This window comes from Schistosoma haematobium, chromosome 2 (genome assembly GCF_000699445.3).
Source record: "Schistosoma haematobium chromosome 2, whole genome shotgun sequence".
Taxonomy (NCBI): domain Eukaryota; kingdom Metazoa; phylum Platyhelminthes; class Trematoda; order Strigeidida; family Schistosomatidae; genus Schistosoma; species Schistosoma haematobium.
The window spans coordinates 24,824,995-24,851,415 of NC_067197.1; the positions used below are offsets into that span (position 1 = coordinate 24,824,995).

Below are 26,421 nucleotides of genomic sequence, written 5' to 3' on the forward strand. Positions count from 1 at the left end.
TTTCTAAGAAAAATCATCTAATTTTTTATTTTCATTACTGTTTCACTTAGAAAACATTGATTTGCTCTTAGAAATTTCTATCATAAGAAAAAACTGATCTTTTTATCTTCATGTAAGCAAACAAAATCTTTTACCTAAATGTATAGAAATCTTCACTGGATGTTGTTTACTTGTATCTCCTCATTTTACAAGCAAGTGGCTATCAGAACTTAGTAGCTAAGTGGATAACGCGATTGAGTTTGAAGCGAATGGTACTGGGTTCGAATCCCAGGGTGGACATGAACTCTAAGATGCAGGTATATCCAGCTGACGAATCCCAGGTAGGACGAAACGCGCAACCTGGATTCCACTGCTAGCCACTATCTATCTTTGCTTGCGTAGAAAACTATTTGTGATAGATATTACTGATTTCCTACTTATGTTCCATCATCATGAGCATCTAATTATGAAACAATACAAAGACGCAAGGATTCAATGTTTAAAGGTGGTAATACACTCAAATTCCATCTCATTTACTTCAGTTGAATCAACTAGGCATATTGTAATCACATTTCTGATATCGAAAAATTTAGTTAAAAGTTTATCAAATGTATTATAATATGGTTACCAAATAATATTTACTTATAATATAGATTAAAGAAAGCAATATGTTTTTAGTCTTAATTTAAGGTTAAAATTACTTTTGTAATAATAAGACGTTTATTAAATCTCAGAATATGTTAGACATGCATATTATCTTAATAATTGAGATCATGAGTCAATTAAAGCTAGACCTACATGGAAAACCTGGAAGTACTGGAATGGCCGTGTTTCGATTGCTCATGACTCATGATCTCAACTATTGAAATAACTATAATATCCACAAAAACCTCTTTTGATATATATTATCATTTATAATTATTTTCTTTTGTTTTTTTGTTTATTTCCTCATTTGCATCATTTCAAATCAAATAATTTAAAGACATTTGATATATTATCCAAATTTAAATTACCTACATTTATGCAACCAATTAATTGTTTATCAAAATCATGGCCACAACCAGCTGATTTAAATCAATCTCAGCATAGACGTACATGGATATCTGTAAATAGAAATCGTTTATTAGAAATTTCTCCATTTGAAAGTCAACGTCGACTAGATACAAAAGGTAGAAGTTGTCTATTAGTTTGCCCTGTACTATCAACTGATTCACAGATTACAACTGTTTCATCGGGTTTAGGTATTACACCCATTGTAAGTAAAACAATTTTATTTCTTTATATATATATATATATATATATATATATATATATATATATATATAATAGCATTAATATAATATTGGATAACTGCTTTGAATAATTGTCTTTGATTTTATTTCTCTTTCATTTTTTACACCAAAATGTTGAATATTCCATACTATGTTGTCTTATCAACCTCATTTTCCCCCAAAGCATGACATTATGTACAACATATTATTTTATTAAATATTGAAGTAACTGATATACGATCAACACACAAATTAGGTATCTAGGCAGATTATCTCTATATTCATCATTGAAAAGAACTGAACGATAAATGCTTATTTACTTAAGTAGTAATTTCATCATGCATGTGAGAAATCAATTAAAATAACTTCGTAAAGAAATAAATTCTGTTAAAGGCGTTTTGTACCATGAAAGTAAAATTTGAATATATATTTATCATCCATCTTTTCATGTAATTTATAATTATATTGATTGCGGACATTTAACCTTGGAACTAAATATTATGAATAATGATTGAACGTTGATTTTATCCTCATCCAACATCGATAGACTATCTCAATCTTACTTCCTTAATGAATAAAATAACTTATCATTACTTATTTGATCATCTAAACATCAACAAAATGAGGTTGAACCATTTTTAAGAAAAAGATGACTGATAATTTTTTGCTCATTTCAACCAATTTAACTGAGTTTGAAATGTGAGACTAGAACTTACTAAGTAGCATTTATAATGAAATGTAGTTAGTTGCAATTCTGATCATTTCACGACAATTTAAACGAAAACTCTATTATTGAAATGAACTCAAAATTCATTTAGCGATTGTACATCTTAACTCAGTCAAAAAGAAGTTTAGAACTGGTTCATTATATGTATCCACTCAAATTCTTATTGACCTTGAGTCTTCATCAAGTCAACTGATCAAATCTATAGATTTTGTAGTGTTGTTAGTGTATGAAAATTCATAATTTTTGGAACAATTATCAACAAAGATATTTTTATTGTTCATGCTATCGAATGAAAAAGCTGATTTAAGACAAATGCATCCCTGAAGGAAATGAAATATCTAAACTAACTTTTTCCTCGCATACATAAATCTAGCATAACTGCATTTATGGTAACTTTTAACCATATGAGAAATTCAGTGATTAACACAAAAGGCTAAAGCGTTTGTCTACAGTTTTTTCCGCTTATATGCACACAAAATGTTGAAGGACAATGTTTTTCGGAGTCTTTACAAAAGATTCTAATTGTTTGTCAAAAACTACTGGCTTAATACAGTAGATAATCCCGATAATTTGGATAAACGTGAAATTCCATGACATTATACTCAATGACAGGCAACACTTCCTTGTGAAGTTTGCTTCTTAAATGTGAAGAGAAATTGGTTGTTAGTAATCATTACACACATTTATTCAGTGATCTCTATTGTATGACAATAATAGTAATTTACTCATCAAAAATCTAACCCTAATATCGTTGCCATATCACATGTATGATTGATTTTTAATCCGCTTTTTTCCTGGAAAATCAATTGATAGACGCGATAAATTTTAGTTATTATAATGAAATCCCATCGGTACATGTAATTTCATGTATGATTGTGAAAACTTCACCCAACAATGTCATGGTAGCCAATCATTTATTATCATAATTCAACGTTTCTCAAATCAAGTAAACTAAAAGTAATAATCGATAGGTTTAGAAACATTTATCCTCAACGACTTAATCACACCTTCATGTGCTAGTGAATACAAATTTAATTTATGTTATGTTAAGCTTTTGTTGAAAATAAGAGTAACTCAACTGACGTTTCAATAACACTGCATATAGACCCCTATGATTGAAAAACCCACGTCCACTAAGCACAAATATCAGTGTTGTGTATAAGTTAACCATGTTCTAGAACGCTGACCATATTCTTTTATTTTCACTAACCAACGTTTATTCCCCTAAATTTTAGTTAGTATACGTATTCCAAAACGTTTGAATAACTAATTTCCCCGATCATATCCTTGATTAAGAGATCCCACTCATTATATCACAGATAATATTGAGAGGGGGGTGACTGAAAACAAACGCATTTCATTCTAGGACATTATCTTCCAACACAAACCAATTGTACATTTTAAAATCAAGTGCTTATACTGAAAGATTTAATCAAATGAAATTATAAACTTCTAAATTTACGATTGCTACTTTTAGTGAAAATCACTATTACGATCCACTGTTATAACAACAATTGTATGACACATAGTTTAATGGTATGATACATCTGACATTGTTTGTTACTTTAGATTGCAACAGCGTTAGAAAATGGTGAAATTCATATAACACATATCCCTGAATCTTGTTTTAGTTGTATGGTAAGTCTCAGTTATTTGAAAAAATGTATTGTTTTATGGTGATACTGTATACCTTTCCAGTTGTTTCATTCAATCATTATTGAGTACGCTGTTTTAGGATAGAATAAGTTTCAAACAAAGATAATCAGTTATGGATTGAACAGATAAAAAACTGCATGATATTTACAAGCTGAATAGGATTGATTCATATCGATCCACTCAAGCCTATAGAGTATGATTAAGACATGAAATGTAGATCCTGAATCCGTTTACTCCCCCTCTTTTTTAGTCTATTCTAATTGTACAGTTACTTGAATAAATGTATATTGAAGAGTTGTGGGTTACACAAAATCCTGATCTGTGTTAAAGATGCTACCAATTAATGTTAAAAAATATTTCATTTATAAAAGAACTAGTCTGTTGATCAGAGCAACAAATACGTTCAATACCTCCCCAGTAAAGAAACGGAAATATTCTTTTATCTGTGTCTTGTCAGTAAGCAATGTAGTTTATTCGTTGATGAAAAAATCATAGCTTCGTTTATTAAATTTGTACACCGATTGGGCACAGGCCTCTGATTATGAATTTCTGCCAATTACTTAATTTTCTTTTAAGGTTGTTAATGATTTACTAGTTGACATCATTTTGAATAAAGACTTGTTGTATAAGTCCCTCAAACTATTGCACAATATCTTGCAGTGAATCTAATCACAGCGTTAATATTGAAACGTATGTACACGAAACTTATACCACGATATGCGTTAGTTAGTTTGTTCCTGCCAGTGTATCATAAGAAAGTAGAAGCTCTGATGAGCTGCACACTCAAATCAATCATGATTTTCCACCACTCAAACAATATCACTCTTTTCTTAATTATTCTGCTAATACAACCAGTTATTTAATTTATGTACTTTTTAACTACTTATATCAATCAGTAGTATAATTCAAGATATACTTAAATACTTTTAGTCTTTGTAGGACCTTCCGCTTATATTATGGAAAAACAAGCCAATTTTAAAAACTAATTACCATGTTATTCACAGAAATTCGGCGTAAAATTTGCAACAAAACGACAAGCAAAAATTATGCATCGTAAGATTTATTGAGGCATTCTCCACATTCATGAGTGTGTGGCACAACTTGTCACATTTCAAAAAGAACGTGATATCTTTGTTTAGCATAAGCTGATTTTCTTTTATGTCAGTCGGATATTAGATTCACAACAAAATTAAAATGTATCGTAGTTGTAATGAAAATATGAAATTAGTTGAAAGTATTACTTTTCTTCATAAACCTACATCATATTACAAATATGATCCATAGATCACAAATTTTTAATTCAAATTTTCTTATTCCATTAGGTTGAATTTTGTTCTCTTGGTTTTATCAATAAAAATGAATTAGTGAATCATGTTGTACAAGATCATTATTTAGGCGAATCAACCGATGAATTTCGATGTAATTGGGCTTCATGTGATCTATATCTTCCGTTGAATTGTTCACAATTTAATAAAGAGGTATGATTTTTTTGTATATTTAGAATAAACCAATAAGTTTTTTTAAAATCTTAAAACAAATAGATAGATGTGTTAATTTTGAAAAGTTAAGAACTTCTAAAGTGTGAGTATTCATGTTATAGAAAAATATCAACATTTCAAGGTGATTTACAGCACAGCTCATTATCAACCGATTAAATATTTACGAAGGCTGGTTGTGAGTACACCAGTTTAAGTGTGTAGTATTTACATTTCTTTACGAAATATAAAAATTATAGTTTCAGTAGAAAAATATAATCTTAGTTATCCTTATGAATTATCTTGGAAACTGACATTTTTTTAGAAAAAATAAGCCTATAATACTCAAATAAATGTAAACAAACATTCTCACTAATTTTTATACTTCTCTTTAAATATTTCTGTTATTTTATTCAGAGGAAATAAGATAATCATCGTTAGAAAACAAAGGACTTTCAATATTGCTTCTGTTCAATCTTATAATTGGTTTATATTACTTCTAATCAGAAAAGATGGTAGTTCGAGAAACTGACTAATTTATATTGAAAACTTTGTTATCATGTCATAGTTTTAAAAAAAAGTAGCTACATTTTGATAACTATTCAGATAGTGCATACAATTATAGTTTTAATATCTACAAAATCTCATTGAAATCATAAACTGATCAATGTTAAACTATTATTGAAAACCTGAAAGCAGTAAATGCTGGTCTAACCTTGATCTGCTCATGATTTCAGTAAAACTCAACAATCGCCACAATCCTATACTAATAATATACAAAATCTTTAGATTAATAGTGAGTAATCAATAAACCAAGGTGATCTCGTGTGCTGTTAGATGTATAAGATGGAGTTATAGCTATTTGATTGCACACACTGTAGAAAGATGCCTGCTCATGAAACTGGATTAGTAGTGGTCCTGACGATCTTAGCGCGTGATTTTAGGAAGAAAAGGATGACTTCTTGAGGTCAGTCACACATAGCATTTTAGTGATTAGTTTCATGCGTTTTAGCCCTGTCCTTATCACTAGAGACAGAAATCCATAGGGCAGAGTGAAGTGTTCTATTCTTAAAGCTGACTTTTTCTAATTTTCAATCTATTGTGAAAAGATATCATCCTCTAAGAGCAACAGCTTACTGCCATCACAGTCCTATAAAATCAAGTAGAATCACTTTGTTCTCATACCTTAAGTTTCTGCTTGAGTTCTTATCGTTTTAAAACCAATGTGCTTTGTATGGCAAATCCTCAAGAACCAAGTTTTTCATCCAATATAGCTCGACTGAGCAATCGTGATAAATAAACCTGATCACCTTTGCAATAGAATAGCTGTTTTGAAGTTATTCAGTGCTGAACAATATCAGTAATTAGACTGATCAACATGACGTTTTCTTCATTATTATACAATTTTTAGTTGTCGTTTTTTTTTTGAAATTTCACTCATCACCTAATTACTAGGTAATTTTCTTTTCCTTAATCCCATTTTATTGCTTTTTTCCTGTCACAAATTTAGATATTAGAAGATCATGCTCATCAACATGTATATTCATAAGAAACATCTAATTTTTGTTTATTTAATTATCATTTTAGTAAAAATTTAATAAATGTAATATTTATTGTTTATTATTATTATTATTAATTTATTATTCACTTCCTGTTTGTTTATTTGTTTACAAAAATAATACATAACATTTAAACAAATCTCATTTAAAACTACCTAAGATTTCGTCCGCATTTTCATCATATATTTATGCATATATATATACATTTGTTTGAATGAATTGAAAGCATTCTAAACAAATTTTTATTTGCTGAAAGATCAATATTCTATTGTTTATTGTTTTATGCTTCTCTTTCTACAGTAATTTGTTTTTCTTACAGTATCAACCAATTAACACATTATCATATTGTTTTAATAAGGATAATAAGAAATTGTGTTACCTACATAGATATTAATCACTTGTTAAATGTAATAAGGAATCAACTTCATAACTTTGTTTATTTTTTAAAGAACTTATTGTTGTTGTTGTTGTTGTTGTTGTTGATAAATTCATGTTTATCAAAAAAAGAATATTTGAGTGAACAATTGTTTTCAATAGCTTCATCATCAGGCTCTACTGTTATAAGTCCATAATTATAATATTTTATGAAGGCCAAAATAAGGCAATGCATTAATGAGTTTGACAATGTTATGTGTTAAAAATAGTGAATGTTTGCATCTGTTACGATTGTTTATTAGTTAACAATCCCAATATGAGTATTTAAATAAAAAAGAAATTTATCACTAACTATTAAATTCTGCATTATTTCTACCCATTTACAAGGTGTCATATTTTTTATATAATTACTAGAAGATATGTTGAATGTTTTAATGAAATCATTTTAATATGAATAATACTTGGTTTGTAAGCAGTCTACAAGGGTTCACAAGTTTTCGTTTGTTTGTTTGTTTTATAATGTTGATCATTGGAATTGTAGATTAGCGTTAATAACTGATCAATTGAAATCATACAACCATTTTTTTTTACTAATATCTTCTCGAAAACTTGAACCCAGCACTGATTATTTCTAATGTTTTAATGTAGAAACACTCAATTACCAAAAACATGAAGGTTTTTTTTTGTTTCATTCTGTAATTTCTCTATCACTAACGTAAGTGTGTTATTTGATCTCTTTTATCTTCAATAAACTTTATCTTTGCCGACTGAATTCATTGAAATACACAAGCCATGAAAAAAATTACACTTCAGATACGGCTTGATAAGAATCACGATTAATAAATGCTTATTGTATATTTGTATTATGGTTTTTTTTATTTCTCCCCACCCCATAGTTCAAAGACGCCGTGACTTCAGAAGAAGCATCATTATTTAAGATATTATGGATATCTGATAATTAAGGCGTGTGATATCATTGCCACCCACAAATGTTTAGTTAATCATTAAGCCGACACTTTATTAAACAATAATGAGTAGATACGTTATGCCATCGAGTCAAGTAAAACGCTTCCTAAAAAACGTAGGTATTTTCTAATCGTGTTAGTTAAAAACGAGATGCTGGATAGGGAATTCACAAATTCGGAAAAGAAAATAATAAATTTGACACGAAATAACGTGAGGTACTGATTGATTAACTCCCATTAATATACGCACTAGTAATAAATCAAACGATTAATAAATGGATTTCATATTTTCAGTTTACCTACTAGAAGTTAATTTAATAAAAAAAGGGATAGAATTTCAATCTTGATCATATCCACTTTTGATCTAACAGTATTTTGGAAATGTCTTAATTAGCTGATTATACTTACTTACTTACTTACGCCTGTTACTCCTCGTGAAGGAGCATAGGCCGCTCACCAGCATTCTCCATCCAACCCTGTCCTGGGCAATCCTTTCCAGCTCCTTCCAGTTGTAATTCATCGTTTTCATATCTGCTTCTATTATCCGACGCAATGTGTTCTTAGGCCTTCCTCTTTTTCGCTTCCCTTCAGGATTCCAAGTTAGGGCTTGTCTCGTGATGCAGTTTGACGATTTGCGTAATGTATGTCCTATCCATTTCCATCGTCTTTTCCTAATTTCTTCTTCAGCTGGAAGTTGGTTTGTTCTCTCCCACAGAAGGCTATTGCTGATGGTATCCGGCCAATGAATGTTGAGTATCTTGCGTAGACAGCTATTTATAAATACTTGTACTTTCTTGATTGTGGTTGTTGTAGTTCTCCAAGTTTCAGTTCCGTACAGTAGAACTGCCTTGACGTTGGTATTGAAGATTCTCACTTTGATATTGGTTGAAAGTTGTTTTGAGTTCCATATGTTCTTCAATTGTAGGAATGCAGCCTTTGCTTTGCCAATCCTCGCCTTTACGTTTGCATCTGATCCTCCTTGTTCATCGATGATACTTCCCAGGTATGTGAAGGATTCTACATCTTCCAGAGTTTCGCCATCAAGAGTGATTGGATTGCTGTTTTCCGCTTTGAATTAGCTGATTATAAAAAAAGTTAATTCAAACACTTTGACAGTATGTGATATGTCAGCTATTCTTCCAGGTCTTATATGCAAACAAGTTTGTTGTTATGTGGTTACTTCTCAAAAGTGTTAGTTAGCAGAGCTCATATTCATTGATTGAATAATTCTTATATCTAGAATTTGTTGTAGTTGGACTAGTCAGTACGGCATACTCAAATCTTTAGTGGAATATTGCTCCCCGTAGGATTCAAATCTGTATCACTCAGTTTTACCATAACCAAACTATTTTGACAGGAATAAACATTTTGTATCTTCACGTCCTAACATAAACACCAAGTTTAAGGCTTCCTCCTGATTACCTACAATAGCTAGACACAAACCACAGTGTACTGCAAAATCCAGTTAATTAAACTAAGGAATATATTGTAACTGAATCGATAGATTATAACTGAGAACAATGGTTATGACTCACTGAATAGTAGACGCAACAAAGCTTATGTTAAGCTAAAGTTTTAGGTATTGAAAAGAATAGTGAACAGCAGCAAATGCCAAATAATGGAGATATTCTGTCTCCAAATTTATGTTACTTAAAATTAAATTACGATAAAGAAATATTTTTTGAAATTGCTTAAGAAACACATTATCCATCCGGAACTATACTGAATGGCTGATTTAAAATATGTCCTGTACTACTAACCTGTTAACACCATGTTTAAGAAGTATCAAAATACAAAATTGGTTCTGTTAACTAATTCATTTCTACAACTTTTTGGACAAAATGTACACAATATAACATGCCTAATCTCTGCCACTGTAATTTCCTCCTAGTGTTATAAATTATTTTCAATTTTTTTCGAATATTGCGTAACTAGAACAGCATACTGAATACTAATAAACAAGTGCTTTCTAACAGAATACTTTGAATAATAGTCTTCTTTTGAAATGTATTTATGTATGAAGCAATTTAACCAACTGTTTATGTTTATATTACATATAACGTGCAGTTTTCTATTCAGTGAATATTCTCTTGCACAGGTTTATGCCCATCATATTTCAATTCATCTGGAAAATTTATATACAAGATAAAGTACAATTAAGTTCATAAGTGAAACAAATATTTAAATAAAACGTTTACAAGTTTAATTAAAAGCCTTGAATAATACAATAGTATGAGGATCAAGACCAGCATAAAAATACTAACTAGAAGATTGTTACTGTTCAATCTTACACACGGGAATAGTTTAACTTTGACCTAAACAAAACCAAACTGACAGGCTGTTTTGGGTAAAACCTCAGATTATATCGTAAATCCTTGCATATCCTATTTGATAATCTGCATGAATTAACACATTTTTTGTGCATATTAGGTTTAGTAAACATTATTTATATGATATTCGCTCAGGTCGTGAAAAACGACAGTCCTTTATTGATGAAGTGCCGTTTAATTTATCATTATCCAATTATTATACAACTTTTAAAAGCAAGTTAATAGATAGTGAAACGGTTCATAGAAGAATAAAATCATAAATGAACAAATATCAGAGGATTTTGTCCATTAGTTCTGAAAACAATCCTTTTTATTTAATATTAGGATGAAGAATGAAGTAGGTTAGCCATGTAACCAATGCTTCATCATATGGAATGGGAACATTCAAGGTGATTAGACAATTATTGATATATGGGAAACAATTCATCAGCCACATGAAAACCATACATTATCATAACAAATTCTGATGAAAGACGGAGAATAGCTTAGCTTGTCTTACAGCTATTTAGATTGTCAGGTTTTTTAACAAGGTTCATAACCAACGAATTAACATACAACTTCAATTTGGATAGATTAACGGACGACGTAATGGTTCTGTAGGAGAGTTCTCTGAACCTATAAAATAAACGCTTGAATAAGGAATCGAAAAACCGATTTCTAAGTCTAACAACAAATACTTTAAACGCATCAGAATGTCGCAGTAAAGGTTTATTTGGTTTTCAATGTGTTACTGTTATAACTACTTGTAAGTCGCTAACGTTTGTTAACTAATATAGTATCTAAAATACTAGCCTCGATAATTATCAGACGCTTAACTAAGACTCGTGAACTGCAAACACGAGAGAATCAAGCTGGTTTCAGACCTGATCGTGGCTGCATCGACCACATATTCACCACTCGTCAGGTTCTAGAACATTGGCATACTTATCGGCGTCCGACAATGGTGGTCTTTCTTGACTTAAAAGCAGCATTTGACTCGGTAGACCGCGAGATTCTGTGGCAGTGTCTGTCATTGAAAGGTGTACCTCAGAAGGCTCTTTACTCGAACACTACCAATCGAGTCACAGCTTATGGCGAACTGTCATCCGCCTTTGCAACCTCAAGTGGTGTCCGTCAAGGCTGTCCACTTTCCCAATTTTTGTTTAACTTCATCATAGACCTATTGATAGAAATAACATTCTCGTCTACTGAATTCTCGGGTATTGATCTCCTTCCAGGAGGTCCACTTATCGACTTAGAATACGCAGATGACATAGTCCTGTTTGGTGAAGACGCTGATAAAATGCAGTCTTTTGGTAGCACTGAGCAACAATGCCAGAATGTTTGGAATGCGCTTCTCTCCCTCTAAATGCAAGTTGTTGTTTCAGGACTGGTCTGGGTCAACACCTGAACTAAGGATAGGGAGTGAAGTAGTCGAACGTGTTGACAACTTCACTTATCTCGGAAGTCTGATCAGCCCTAATGGGTTGGTGTCTGACGAAATCTCAGCACGAATTCGAAAAGCTCGATTGGCTTTTGCCAACTTGCGTCACCTATAACGAAGGTGAGATATTCGTCTATCAATTAAAGGACGAGTATACTGCGCGGCAGTTCGTTCTATTTTAATTTACGGCAGCGAAACATGGCCATTAAGAGTAGAAGACACTCGTAAGCTACTAGTATTTGACCACAGATGCCTCAGAAATATTGCTCGCATCTGCTGGGACCACCGGGTAAGTAATAGTGAGGTTAGACGTAGGGTATTAGGGAAGGATGGTAAATCAGTTGATGAAGTTGTGAATCTTCATCGACTGTGATGGTTGGCACACATGTTACGTATGCGTGAAGACCGATTACCACGACGTGCAATGGTGACTAGTGTTGGGGATGGTTGGAAGAAAGTTAGGGACGGCCAAACCAGAACGCGACATCAGTCCCTGAAGTCACTAACTTCTGGTCTCAGCCATGTTGGTAGATGCAGACTACTTGGTTGGGGTCCGCGTGACTATTGTAACCCATGGTTGGAGACTCTGCGTGACATGGCTCAGAATCGTTCACAATGGCGTATGCGTATACACTCTTTGTCTTCCTTTAAACTGTGAGATTAAAATCGCTTCATATATTTCTTTCTACGAACTTATTCTTTCTACCTGTACTATGCTCTTATATACAATCTTTCTTTTATATATTATCACCATTGACTTAACTACTCCTATGAATTTGGTGTTCATCTTGTTGTGCTAATAAGGTATGGCAGCTTCGGCCGATGGAAATATGTGCCTGGTCTTACGTTGTAGCTGACTGACTGCTAACGTTTGTCTCCACTTTTATTCTCTCAGAAAGATTTTCAGCAGTTAAATTCGAAATCAAATGAGCCATGAAGAAAAATGGCTTGAGAGTTCTGTGATCTTCAATAACCGGCTATCAGTCAGTCAGCTACAACATAGGACCAGGCACATTTATACATCGGAGGAAGTATGGTGTTGTTAGTCGAGGAAGGAGGAATAATGGGAATCGAAGAAGGAAATTGATTATGAATACAGTGGTCTTGAGTGCTGTCAGAGGTGTGAAGGCGGTTTTCATTTTCCGGTTGCCCACGCCGTGGAAGGATTCCTCTAATAGTATCTGAAAGTGAGACTGGGTTAGAGTTGATCTTAGTGACCCAAGAACGTGACTGTGGTGCCCAAAGGACAACTGATTAGGGCCCGTCACACATGACCTTTTTGTAGCCTTCGTCAACACCTGAACTAAGTCGAACGCATCGACAACTTCACTTATCTCGGAAGTTTGATCAGCCATAATGGGTTAGTGACTGGCGAAACCTCTGCACAGATTCAAAAATCTCGTTTGACTTTCGCCAACATACGTCACCTATGGCGAAGGTGAGATATCCGTCTATCAATTAAAGGACGAGTGTGCTGTGCGGCAGTCCGTTCTGTTTTACTTTACGATTGCGAATCGTAGTCACTAAGAGTATAAAATATTCGTAAGCTACTAGTATTTGATCACAGATGCCTTAGAAATAATGCTCGCATCTGCTGGGACCACCGAGTAAGTAATAGTGAGGTTAGACGTAAGGTATTAGGGAAGGATGGTAAATCAGTTGATGAGGTTGTGAATCTTCACCGACTGAGATGGTTGGGCCACGTGTTGCGTATGCCTAAACACCGATTACCACGACGCGAAATGCTGACTAATGTTGGGGATGGTTAGAAGAGAGTCAGGGCGGCCAAACCAAAACGTTGCATCAGTGCTTGAAGTCCCTAACTTCTAGTCTGAGCCATGTTAGTAGATGCAGACTAATGAATGGGATTCGTATAGCTGTTGCAACCAATCATTGAAGACTCTGTGTGATATGGCTCAGAATCAATCACAATGGCTTAGATGTATAAACTCTTTGTATTCCCTTAAACCATGGGATTACAATTACTTTATACTTTTCTTTCTACGGACTAATTCTTTCTCCCTGTATTACATCCTTATACACAGTCTTTCTTTTATATATCACTACCGTTGAATTAACTACTATGAATTTAGTGATCATCTTGTTGTGCTAATGAGGTGTGGCCACTTAGACGGATGCATAAATGTGTCTTGTCTTTTGTTGTAGCTGACTGACTGACTGAATTGTCATGTTAGCTCCGTACTTGTTGAGACTTTGCTGAAGGATACGGATAACCTTGGGGTACGCATTTTTAGGGTGGACCTTTTATAACCACGCACGCCCACTTTGTGAGAAGGCAGTATCGCCGTTATGCTGGTTGTCTGATGGAAAAACCTTATTGCAGTCACACTTCTGTACCGTCAGCAGTACGACTCCGCTCTCAGACCTTGGGTTTGATGCTTTTAGTCTTACTGCTCTTCAAGTGACCTGTCTGGCATGGTAGGACCATGAGGAATGATTGTTTCAGCCAGTAAAACACGATCAGGTCATCACTATAGGCAAGCCCGACCACCACGTCAAGGTAGCAGCATCGGTCGGGTTTACCGGTGATTCATTTATAATGTCAGTGATTAAGGTATATAATTCATCTGATTAGTAAGTTCAATACTTTATCAACTGTTCCAAAAGCAAATTCTACATTATATATATATATTCAAAACGATCATCTTTTGCTCACGATAATGAGTGCATCACATTTGCAATGAGTGTCTGGATCTAGATGGTCACAATATGTTACTAAAGTTTTGGTAAGGTGATTCACAAGTAAGCACTCGTGAGTATATATTTATTATGAACGTGAAACTTTATAATTATTGTTCAACTTGAAATTCATCTTTATATTCTCCTGGAGTCTAATGATTACCTAACTTAAATTACTACATGATATAGACTATCTCTAGGTTGAAATGTCTTCACAACTCTCTATACTAATAAAAACCTCTTTGCATAAAGCACCGTCTGCGACTTAACAAGCTTCAATAAATTAGTCGCATGAAACATAGCCAACTATAATTAATAAGATACATGTGGACATTAACACAAATAATTTACCTAAATACAATCCAGGATCATGGGAAACATTTGTTCGTATATTTTCATTGTCGTCACTTTCTTCCAAGGTTAAACGACGTAACTGCATCTGTTAATAACCATAGTTGCGATATAATTTCAAGCATCTTTAATTCATTTTACCTGAAGGTGTAATTTGCTTGTGAATAGAAGCTTTTTCCATCCGAATAGTTTTGCTAACTCTTCAACAGGTCTACTTGGCTGACTTAATGTTGTGTTAACATAGATCTCACGCCATAATGAATCGCTATTACAAATCTTTGAAAAAACAATAACTCAAACGGTAAAGATAAAACAATTACCTCATTAAAGTGTCTTGATGTAGTCCCTAAATTAATCACATCCTCCAGATTTAGATAAAAAATTATCTTCACTAGAATTTTGTTTGGTATTCTGACTAAATAATCCAGCTTCCCAGCACATATGTTCAGACAGTAGTCTAGTGTTTTATGGCCCATAACCCTGAGTATTTCATCTAGGAAAAATCAAAAAATTAGAGGTAGATATAGACATAGTTTTTGCGATTAGCTCTTTAATTAGTTTCGGTTTTAATCAAAGAATTTCATCATTTCATTTCTTATTGTCAAGTCACCCTAAATAGTGCTATCCTAAGAAACAAATTAGTTTAACTTGGTGAACTTTAGTATATCTTTCTATACCTCCCTGATTTATTAACATAAAATCTAGTATAACATTAACCAACGTTTAACATTAAAAATAATGGCCACTAAAGTCATTCCAATCATAATTCCCGTTCTTTAAACTAACAAACTAACTTACTATGCATCCGATCGTCTTGTTCGAATTCCTCATAAGTTGCCACACTTTCGCCTGGATGAAACTTTGCCCCATCATTTCTTGATGTAATCTTCCACCATCTCAATTTGAACTTGAAAAAAAAGAGCACTTATAATTTTGTTGGAGAATGTTTTGACTTCATTCACATATTACGTGATAAGTGACTTCATTGCCACTTACAACACACACTCAAAACAGATAAGTAAAACTAAAATTGATTGATCTAGGAAACTTGTAAATATCTACTTTTTATTCATGATTCTGTCGAAAACTTTTTTTGTTGTCAGTTTCCACTCAAGTATAGTTATTTTAGTTTTCAACAACAATTTTATGTTAATTTGTTTTAAACCCAGAGTGCTACTCAATTTTTACATAAGTACGAAGAGTTTATACTTGGGATAATTGTGATACTAAAGGACGCTTGTGATATACTATTTAATATTCGAATGCTATGAAGGATATGGCAAAGACGCTATACTTTGAAACGCATGACAAAAACGTCATACTATTGCATTATATTATATTCATACTATTCTGCATCAATGTTTGTTCTTGCTGTATTTAAATTCATAATGGGAACCAATTGCATGATATTGCATTATATAAAGGTGACGATAGTAAGAGCTTGAGACTAAATGACCGAGGATAAGATAGGGGCAGAAACAAAGGATAATAGTACCTTCATTGTGATAATAAGTAAATAAATGAGATTACTTGTGGCTTTTGTAGCCTGGCGTTTTTAAATGCGTTGTCTTATACTCTTTGTAAACTCTTGCTATAATATATACACTTGGATTCGCAGCTAAAAACAACAGGCGATTGATGTAAGGCATGAGTCTTTAGAATTTAAAGCACGATTTAGTACACTAGTAAACAAACCAATACTTAATTTACATTGTACGAAGTACAGTACACCTGTAGTTTCGGTTGCTGTATCAAGCCCACACAGCTTATTCTAGCTTCTGGACAGGCCAATTTATCTATTCTTCTCGAGTCACGTTTCGACCTTGTTATCTATTCGTTTATCAGCCTTGACTGTTCTTATGTAAGCGTATGTGTGTTTATTCCTTATCTTACTCATCGTATATCTGTAAGTTATTTTGGTCTCACTATGAATATCGGTTCACGCCTGGTTAAATCGAGTTGGCTCACAAGCCTTCACCTATTCGCTTCCTTTGCTGCGTTTCTCTGATTTTCTGTGTCGATCAACGATTGTACAAAATTTACGTATTCGAAAATCCATTCTCGTATTTGATTTATTTAACTCTGTTATCTACTAACGCGATTTAGGTCAATGATTATATACGAGGATTGGCGACATGTATATTTCGATAACAAGCAGAAAACGATCTACGTAAAGTCAGATTTCGTGTCACTAAACACAAGTCGAATTCATGTCAAAACGTATACAATCTTTCAAAATATAAAAACACTTAAAACATTAATTGAATCTGTCTCTCAGTGTACTAATGGATAATTCGGTGTACTCTCCTTTAGTCTGAGTTATAAAAATATGAGAATACAAGTTAAGACAGGATTCTATGTGATAGCTTACTCATTTGATATTTTATTTATTTTAACAATCTAAAAATTGAGAACTGACAAGCAGGAGACAATTGAATGAAAAATTAACAATTGTTCATAAAGCGAACAAATAAAAAGATAATATAACTAAAGCTCGCAAAACAATAGACGATTAGTGTACTCGCCGTAGTTTCAGTGCTAGGATGTACAATAAACTTTAGACGTAGACAATCATCTGATGAAATTCAGTGGTTGAGCAACAATGTATCACTTCATAGTTTTTACACGATCAAAATTTGAACCTACTCAATGTCATAAACTTTTATGCCAGCATACTAAACTCTCATAAATTTACAGTTAATAGTTTCATCCCGTCATTACTTTAATTTGCTACTTTGGTTTTCTGATACAAGTTAAAATAAAAACTATATAAAGTTTATAATATGAATTTTTAATAAAGTAAAACGATGAAAATGTTTTGCAATTTTTCGTGAGAACGAAGCTGATAAATTTCAGCGGCAAATGTGCATGTATGCGAGGTTTCAATCTCTCTACATATGCAAATATGAAATGATATTAACTTGCGATTGTGAATTAGCAAGTGTACGTATTAGCACAACATTATTACAACACTTTGTCAAGGTATATTGCATTTGGGCAAGCCGCTTTCTTTTTCAAATAATTGAATAAATTTCTGTCATCTAAAGAGATGAAGTTTCGAAACTCGCTGTATATGTTTTGATGCGTCACATCAGTAATGAACTTTATACAAACCAACTGTAATTATACTACAAATACAACTATTTCTTTAAATCCTCAAGAATGTCTGGGTTACTATCTCTGCCCTTTGAGACACAAGAATCTTTAAAAAAGCGAGTTTTTCATCTTTTCAGTAAGAACAAAGAAATATTTGTCGAAAACCGTACAAGAACAATAGCATAGTTTTAGCTTACATCTGACCATTCAAGTATAACCCGATGAAATTTCGGAGAAAGATTTTTCTTTGTAACAAATCAAGCAGTATATATAGTGGTTCGAAAAACCGAATTTAAATCAAATGAAGATTTCTAACTCAGAACTAATTAGGTTTTCTGGGTATTCATCCACTAAGTACACAATTGCGTATTGTCAATTTAAAACAACTGCATTTATTCTACCATGATTTGTAATATGTTTTCAAGACCGCATTAAAGTTGACCGATAACATTTTTATGACGATAATTGATAAAAAAGCAAGTTTCATGATGCTGAGATCTTGGGGTTAAATAATACACTCCTGACATCTCATATAACCTTATATGGGCAACTCACTAAAAGTTTTGGAAACTGAAACATAGAAGTAAAACACATACGCAACAGCCGATATCGGAATCATGTAATGCAATGTCGATATTTAACGGTAAGTTCATCGAATATAAATAAAACCTGTTTGTCACTACTAACTTTAGTTGGTGTTATTAATAGATGGTAAAAATCTTTGGATGGGGCTGGGGCAATAGCCGCAAACTCTGCTATCTTTTCAGAGTCAAATATATTATAATACGCAATCAATGGATTTTTCAACACACTAGTAATATCATGTCTCATTTTAAAAGCGTCTTATTATACAGTATATGACGACGCAGAATTTCGGTTCATTTTAACTAGTTTTGTGCTTCAATGTATCAATACAACAATGTTCAACCAGAGCTTTGTTCCATACCTTTTGGATTAAATACTTTGGTGAAAATAAAGTTTCTAAAGTAGGAAAATCTTAAAATGATGTTGTTTGACCATGGTTTTTGGATGTTTTCTGTTGATATTATAGATAATTGGTCATAGATAGGCATAAATTTAAGACCAGTTGACCGCCAGTGCATTAAAAGTCTTTACATAACCCAGCAGTGTAAAAATAACGAGATGCCAGCTATTCTGCTGCTTCTGATGGTGGAAGTTGAGGGTACTGTTACTAACTCCCTTCAAGCTGTTCAGTATTATACCTTAAATGTAAATGTAACGGAAAGAGAACGATGAAAATCCCTCCGCAGCCTTTTTGTTGGACAGTACTGTCATTTATTTGTTTCTTCTCCTTGTCGTGTATTTTAACCTTCTTTCAGATCTCGTTTAACCAAACCTTTTGTTCTTTAGTCTTTCTCGTTTCAGCATTTATTAAGTGATTTTGCTTAGAGACTTGTCTTTTGTAATCTAATTTTCTATTGCATGTTGCCCGACTGTTGACAGTAAGGTCGTGTTTGACTGGGCTCAAGGTCACGGCGTGGTCTAGTGTGTTGCTGCTAACCTTTTGACTGTCTGCTTGGGAGGATTGCTGGAATCCCTGAAGATAGATATTCGGTCCCATTTTGTAGGGTCTATTCTTAATTATTCGAACCCTTTTGTATTAACTGTTTATTTTACTGTTTGGCGCGCTACTTTGCGTTAGGGAAACTTCTGACTGTTTGAAGCATTTTGTATTTTTGATATAATTTGTCCTATTTCCTAAATAAAAACCGTTTAAATTGAGCACAGAGTTTCTGTTTCGATGTAGTTTAATACGAGTATCTCAAAAACGCTTGGTACGCTATACAGAAGAACGTAGTCTGGCCTATTCGAATACATTTTGGTTCGTCATTCCTGTGTTCAGACCGAATTCTGGTGGTCCGCTCGTTACAGTAAAGATGTATGGTTCTTGTTGATATATCTGCGACCTTGAGAAATTCGTCTAAAAAATTGCCTTCACCTTCAACAACCAGCTTTGCAGCTTATAAATAAGTCTGATTGAATCTCTCTGACAAAGAAATAGAACTTCTGTCCAGCTAGGGTGTGTCCAGTAAAATTGATGAGGACAGTAGCATTGTCGAAAATATTTAAAAACTATTTATATTGGGGACTTACTCACCACTGAAACTCGCCTTCTCAATAGTGAGGGAGTTACGACCTTAAAACGAAGCCAGTCCGAAGTTTAAAACAACGAGCCTACTGTTGGTAAACACACTGATATTTTGCTATGTTCGGCAGCGTTGGAGCCATGAAATACACGGTTAAAAATAAAATAACGGAAAAGGGGTTGGCTCACCAAATCCGTTTTCCGCGTCTCGTCTGTTCTTGTCGTCCTAGAAAACAAAGAAATCAAAATGTAGGTATGTTTGAAAACATTCTCGTATCTGCGTAACCCGGCTAAACATGAGGGAAAGTCAGGTATATTTGAGTGCATATATACCACGTGACAGTGAAGAAAAACCGGAAAGTTATATTTAGTTTTTTGTCAAAGAATATGCACGTACATATGAGTTTGAGATGCACGTACATAAACGCACTGTAAAATGCATTTTTGCGTTAATTAGTTTTCATACAATGAAGTGGCTGTAGGACACGAAATGCGAGTTAAGACAATGATTTATAACATAAACTACATGCGGTAGTCGTTCAAGTGTTCTTGAAATCTTCCAGCTCTTCCAAATCGCGACATCTCGAACCTTCAATCGGAAACCGGAGGAACTTTATTGGAGTCGTTAACTATCATGGATCGTATCTTAGTCGTGAGAATTATGTCGCACGATCGTTTGATATGAAAGTCAACATAGATGATGTTTCCTTCTAAACAAGCGGATTTCAGCCAATCAACTCTTATTTCATCTTTACCACCGTTCTTATTATTGATGTAGCACTCAGGTTCATATTAATGAACTTGAATCCTCAAATAAATCCTGAAAATAAATAGTCCTACAAGTCTTCGATATTTGATTCAGACCTCACTACTTTTAATGGATACATCTAGCTGAATGTGCTCGGTTGCGCATCCACACCAGATGTCGATGGGGTACGCCATGTCAACCATCTCTGACAAGCGTTAGCCAGCTTAGAATAGATGCATCCCGATATATTGATAACCTATCAAAGATATCTTGGAACCTCTTCATTTTTGAATTTATTTGACTGAGTTGGTACATTTCAACTATGAAAATCTTACGTGTCAAGGTTTTGTTAAACTCGAAATACATAAGCCATCATAAACTATAGCACTGTCAGTTATAAAACTCTCTTGCCGAAATCAACGCCCCTAGCGCATATATAGGTTCTTAATAATGAATAAACCTCGAACAACTCGTTAAAGCTAAATGTATCCTGGATTTTGTAGCTGAGGAAGTTGTACGATTGTGGTCTACTTCGTTATTAGTACCGCTTCATGAATAGACGTAATCCCAAAATTGTAGATTTGTCATGATGTAACTGCCCTAATATGTAAGATTTTACGCGGAAGTCACATTGTTATCTACACCAACTCATCGCATCGTTACAATGATCAAAATATGTGTTGAAAACAATAGTCGGTTGCCACACGTCTAGGCTGTAAGCAGAAAGAAAGATTCCTGCTCAAGAAAATTATCGCACACAGACAATCAGCTCTCATCTCCATACTGGTCATGTGGAGGTTGGCACAATAAGAGGCTCTGCCCGTAAAAAGAACAGTGTTGCAGTAAATGTCATCGATGGGGCCATAAAGAAATCAGCTGCAGAAAAAGGAACCATAAGCGATATTCTGCAAAACCCTACTTCAAGAAATACAGGTGTAGTGGATTAACAAAAAAATACTGGTATCACATAATCGGGCGCGAAATTACCTCCAAAGAAAGTATGTAACCTTAGATATTAATAAACACCGTACTCGCCTTCAGCTTGATACAGCTTCTGATATTACCCTAATCAGCCCAGAAACTTGTAGGAATATTGGAAGACCCACAGTTCTCCCGACAACACAACTGGCATACAGTGCATCTGTGGGGAAGTTAAATATTGTTGGGAAAGTACTCTGCACTGTTTCTAAAAGTACTGTAACAACAAACGCAACAGTATACCTTACAAAGAAGCCAGCACTCGACTTAATGGGGGTAGATCTTATAGAGACACTAAAACTAGCACACCATTCTATTAACAGCATCTGCAGATGAATCAGAACTGACAAATCCTTAGAGTGGAACCAGAAAAATGCTGTGCTACAAAGACGCCACAATGTGTTTAAAGAAGAATTAGGAGAATGTACGAAGGCCAAAGCATTGTTAGCACTAAAACCTTCAGCTACCCTCGGCTTTCGGCCTAAAAGACCTGTACGTTATGCTGTTCTTCCAATAGTTTAATGAAAATTACAACAACTTCAAAACATGGGTGTCATAGAACCTGTAAATTTCTCGAACTGGGCTGCACCAATAATGGTGGTCAAGATGTCAAATGGAAGCGTCCGTCTATGTGCGGACCATTCTACCGGATTATATGAGTCTCTTCAGTATCCGTTACCCCTACCTGAAGATCTCATCGCTAAGCTGAATGGTGGCAGATATTTTGCGAAATTGGACTTATCAGACGCCTATCTACAAATCCCGGTATCTGATGAAAGTAAAGATCTCCTGACGATTAACACACACAAAGGTCTGTCCCGGTATAACCGACTACCTTTTGGGGTGAATACAGCGCCCTCTATTTTACAGCAAATTATGGATACCATGTTACAAAGTAATCCAGGGGTAGCAGCTTACTTAGACGACATCATAATTATGGCAGCAGACAAAATGGACCCGCAGAAGAAAGTGGACCAGGTACTAGAACGCATAGCCGATAATGGTTTTCGCCTCCGAGCGGAAAAGTGTGACTTTTATATGCAGCAAGTACGGTATCTTAGGTTCATAATAGATAAAGACGGAAGACGACCAGATTCGGAGAACATTGGGGCTGTGAGAACAATGCCTAGGCCCAGTGACATTACTACCCTACGATCGTTCTTGGAATTTGTCAGCTATTATGGTACCTTCCTTCCCGATCTCCATCGTCTACGTGCTCCACTAAACCACCTACTAGAAAAGGACACGATACGGGATTGGTCGGCTAACTGCCAAGCGTCTTTCGAGAAAATCAAGCAACTCCTAACTTTCAATCTCTTATTGACACATTATGGCCCTTCGCTACCAATAGTTGTTGCTTCAGATGCCCCTAACAATGGTGTGGGTGCAGTCGTCTCTCACGTTTTTCCTAATGGGTCTGAAAAAGCTATCTCCCATGCTGCCAGATCTTTGAGGACGACCGAACGGAACTACGGTTAGATTGAGGAAGAAGCCCCATCAATTATCTTTGCAGTGAAAAAGTTCAACAAGATGATATACGGCCGACATTTTACTCTAATAAGAGACCATAAGCCACTAATTGCCGTTTTTGGGTCAAAGAAGGGAATTCCTGTTCGTGCAGCTAACCAGCTACAACGATGGGTAACCACACTTCTGGGTTGCGATTTCAAGATCAAATATCAGTCCACTACCGCTTTTGGGCAAGCTGATGCATTACCAAGGTCAGTAGGTTCCCAATCTAAAACCTCAGAGGAGTCTCTTGTGGCAAATATAAAAGCTGAGAAAGTTCGTCGAGTATTGGACGACGCAATCGGTGGACTCCCAGTAACCTTTGAAGAAGATCACTGAAATTGATGAGACATTGAGCACAGTTAAATGCTATCTCTCAACCAAAAGACCAAACAATCGTCTTGACGGAGAACTTTTGCAATGCTTTCGTCGACCTGACTCACTAATGGTTGTCAACTGGTGTATTATGTTCAGTGATCGAATTGTTATTCGAAGGTATTACGTATCCTGGCAAGCGTTCCTTTGTAATGGTGTTCATAGTCTACCGCGACACGACTCCACGCTACACATTTACTAAATGGCCGGGAGTATATACCATGCTTAATTGTACATCAGAAACAATAGACAAGTTGCCTAACTTGTTTAGCTGCCTCGGACTTCCAGAAATTTTAGTAATTGATAATGGCTCGCAATTCATCGCAGAATCGTTTACGCATTTCTGTAGAGCAAACGGAATAACTCACCTTTGTTCTCCTTCCCATTATCAGCAATAAAACGGACAAGCAGAACGTTTTGTGGACACTTTTAAACGAACAGTACTGAAAGAGGGAGACGAAGGGACAACTGGACAGGCAATCACAAAATTTTTAACAGCCTACAGAACCACTCCGAACTTAAGTGTTCCAGGTGGTAAGTCTTCGGCTGAAGCCCTGTTCGAAAGGCGCATTTGGGCCGTTTTTAACGCCATATTGCCACCCAAAATAATGGATGAGCAAAATCACGATCCAAATATTCGAAGCTCTAATGTTGGCGACGAAGACTTCATTAAATCATACCTCGGGAAGAACCGATGGGAACCGGGAAAAGCTGTGCAAAAATTCAGAACAGCTTTGTACAGAGTCCGAGGAACCTTTGGAAATTGTATACGACATACAAATCAAATCCATAAAGATAAAATAACGATGCGTAATCAAAATAACAAACTGAATCTTCCGTTAGAGTTGATCTCAGATACATCAACGTTACACACGCCTAGGGACACTGAAAAGAAGTCTCGGACAAGGAAGACAACAAGAATAATGATACGCCGCCGCAAACAAGTTTTCATGTTACAAATGGATCCTGGGGAGAAATCTTGTTCGGGGGAAATGTTGAGTCGGCTCCCGAGAACTAAAACGGAGCCTCCGAAGGCCCTAAAGGAGCCGAAGGGTTTTAGCCAATCAGAACATGATAGAGCTCTACAGAATATCAATGTGGCATACTGCTATTGATCAGTAGCATAGTATGTCTCTTAGCGGATTTTCCAAAATATAATGTTGATTTAGTAAATACTGACATCTATAAATACCCGTGATTTTCTGTACACATTGACTCTTACCAAATAAACACTTCTCCAGCTTTTCTTTAGTCTTCTGATTTGCAACAGTGAAGTTCAACTTTCGAGTGTCGTAGTCGTAAACGTATTCTACGTTAACCAAGTAGCAAACTTAACAATATGATAAAGAACACACTTAGGCTAGAGATAGAACAATATACTTAGTATGAATAAATGGCACACAACAGCAGTAAACAATAACCACGCCTGCAAGGCCGAGCCATGACATCCGGTCAATCCGAATTAATTTAATTCCTTCTTCCCGCCTTCCCCATCGTTGGGTTTTTCTCCGCGTTAAAAGTTGAATATCTATTTTCCCAGTTGTCGCACGTTCAGCTTTGAGGAACGTGTGATTAGGGTTCAATGTCACCACAAAGTGTCTTCGTACACTAGGGTTGCGTATTGTCTGCACACCACCCATGGGGTATTTGTCCTCGGGCATATGGTATGTCCAACGTCAAATGACAAGTCATCCGCTTTGGAGAAAAACCGACATAATCCCTCTTTTCAAAAACGTTCTGCTATGAGTTGATGATCACCCGAACAACTAGATACGAAAGTCTATGCAATTCGCTGAAGACAATGTTTCAGTAACGTTTTGCCATGACTGGACAATCCTTATCTGTAAGTGTGTCACAAAGTATAATTTTTTTAACCTCTGCCCATTCCTTTGGTTCGTAAATCTAGGATTTTTGAGGAGAACTCAAGCTGACGATCAATGTGTTTCTGAAGCTAGGCACGTTCAAAAGAATAAGTCTCTTGAAAAATACTCAAGGGAATTATACATGCCATTTTCAACTTCATTGTTTGCCTCCTATATACGTTGTAGACCAGAAGTAGACTCAAAGATGTTGACCAGCTGTCAAGACTTACCAGGCCGTTAAAGTGCGTAAAAGCTGGACTGCGGTCGGTTCTGGGTAATCCGGAATGGCCGCCACTTAACTTTGCAGACAGTAAATACATTGCGCGTTAGTGGTGTGTCCGAAAAATCAGTGGAGTCAGTTCCGACTTGACGTTTCTGAATGTTTATAGCAATGCGATATCTTCGGAAGTGTTGGAAAGCAAAGTCCAGATGCTGGAGATGAGTTTCCCTGTCCAAACTTGCTATCACGCAGTCGTCAACTTAATCGTGCACGAAAATAAGGCATATGAATACGTCATTGATGAATCTCTGGAAAGCCCATCGTAGAGATTATTAATTTTGTTATGTACCACTCGGGGCGTTTTTGATAAAACAAACCTCGATGCTGGGGGTTTTAGTGACCTCAGGACTCCGACCAATTGACGCAGCCAGTTTGTATACGGATTTGTTTTGGAATGAGATGAAAAGCTTTTTCTGATTGGGTTAGCCTAGATAGAAGTATTTTAAAAACAGGCTTTCGTCAGATATCCGATGACCTATGACCTCTCTTGTACGTGGCAATATTTCTGTTACTTTTGTTGCTATTTGATATTGTGGAGTTGCCGGTCTTAACTTTTCCGGTTTCTTTGATCTGCATGTTTAAGTAAAACTCACTTTAAAGAGTCGAAGGGTTTAGAAGCACCACTTGCAAATAAACTAGGTGCAAAGTACTTGTT

General features: G+C 35.0%; 2 protein-coding genes across 4 annotated transcripts in view; one reads left to right on the plus strand and one right to left on the minus strand.

The window, feature by feature from the left end:
• Window positions 1-7,903, plus strand: part of PRDM16 (MDS1 and EVI1 complex locus) — a 46,851-nt gene extending 38,948 nt beyond the window's left edge. Inside the window, exons 11-14 of the mRNA XM_051219193.1 lie at window positions 962-1,234; window positions 3,547-3,615; window positions 4,956-5,111; window positions 6,619-7,903. Coding sequence (XP_051067892.1) covers window positions 962-1,234; window positions 3,547-3,615; window positions 4,956-5,111; window positions 6,619-6,657 — 537 coding nt within the window. The 3' untranslated portion in view covers window positions 6,658-7,903. The remainder of the gene's footprint in view (window positions 1-961; window positions 1,235-3,546; window positions 3,616-4,955; window positions 5,112-6,618) is intronic.
• Window positions 7,904-9,008: 1,105 nt separating this feature from the next.
• On the minus strand, window positions 9,009-18,817 carry FBXO36_1 (F-box only protein 36). 3 transcript variants are annotated; one of them, XM_035730836.2, is made up of 6 exons: window positions 18,595-18,817; window positions 15,610-15,718; window positions 15,132-15,304; window positions 14,953-15,087; window positions 14,812-14,899; window positions 9,009-10,132 (listed from the first exon to the last, which is right to left on the minus strand). In XM_035730836.2, exons 1-6 carry the CDS (start codon window positions 18,736-18,738, stop codon window positions 10,083-10,085), a joined length of 699 nt encoding a protein of 232 aa, XP_035585509.2. In that variant the 5' UTR covers window positions 18,739-18,817; the 3' UTR covers window positions 9,009-10,082. The 3 variants fall into 3 exon arrangements, with proteins under 3 accessions (XP_035585509.2, XP_051067893.1, XP_051067894.1); XM_051214708.1 differs by having other exon boundaries at window positions 9,009-9,951; window positions 9,989-10,132; window positions 15,610-18,817; XM_051214709.1 differs by having other exon boundaries at window positions 9,995-10,132; window positions 14,812-15,087.
• Window positions 18,818-26,421: the final 7,604 nt, after the last annotated feature.

Coding starts and splice junctions, on each gene's coding strand:
- FBXO36_1 (XM_035730836.2), bottom strand. CDS start 18,738: ATGAGACATGATATTACTAGTGTGTTGAAAAATCCATTGATTGCGTAT. Junction 15,088..15,131: donor CATCAAGACACTTTAATGAG/GTAATTGTTTTA, acceptor GTTTTTTCAAAG/ATTTGTAATAGCGATTCATT. Junction 14,900..14,952: donor CAAGCAAATTACACCTTCAG/GTAAAATGAATT, acceptor GGTTATTAACAG/ATGCAGTTACGTCGTTTAAC.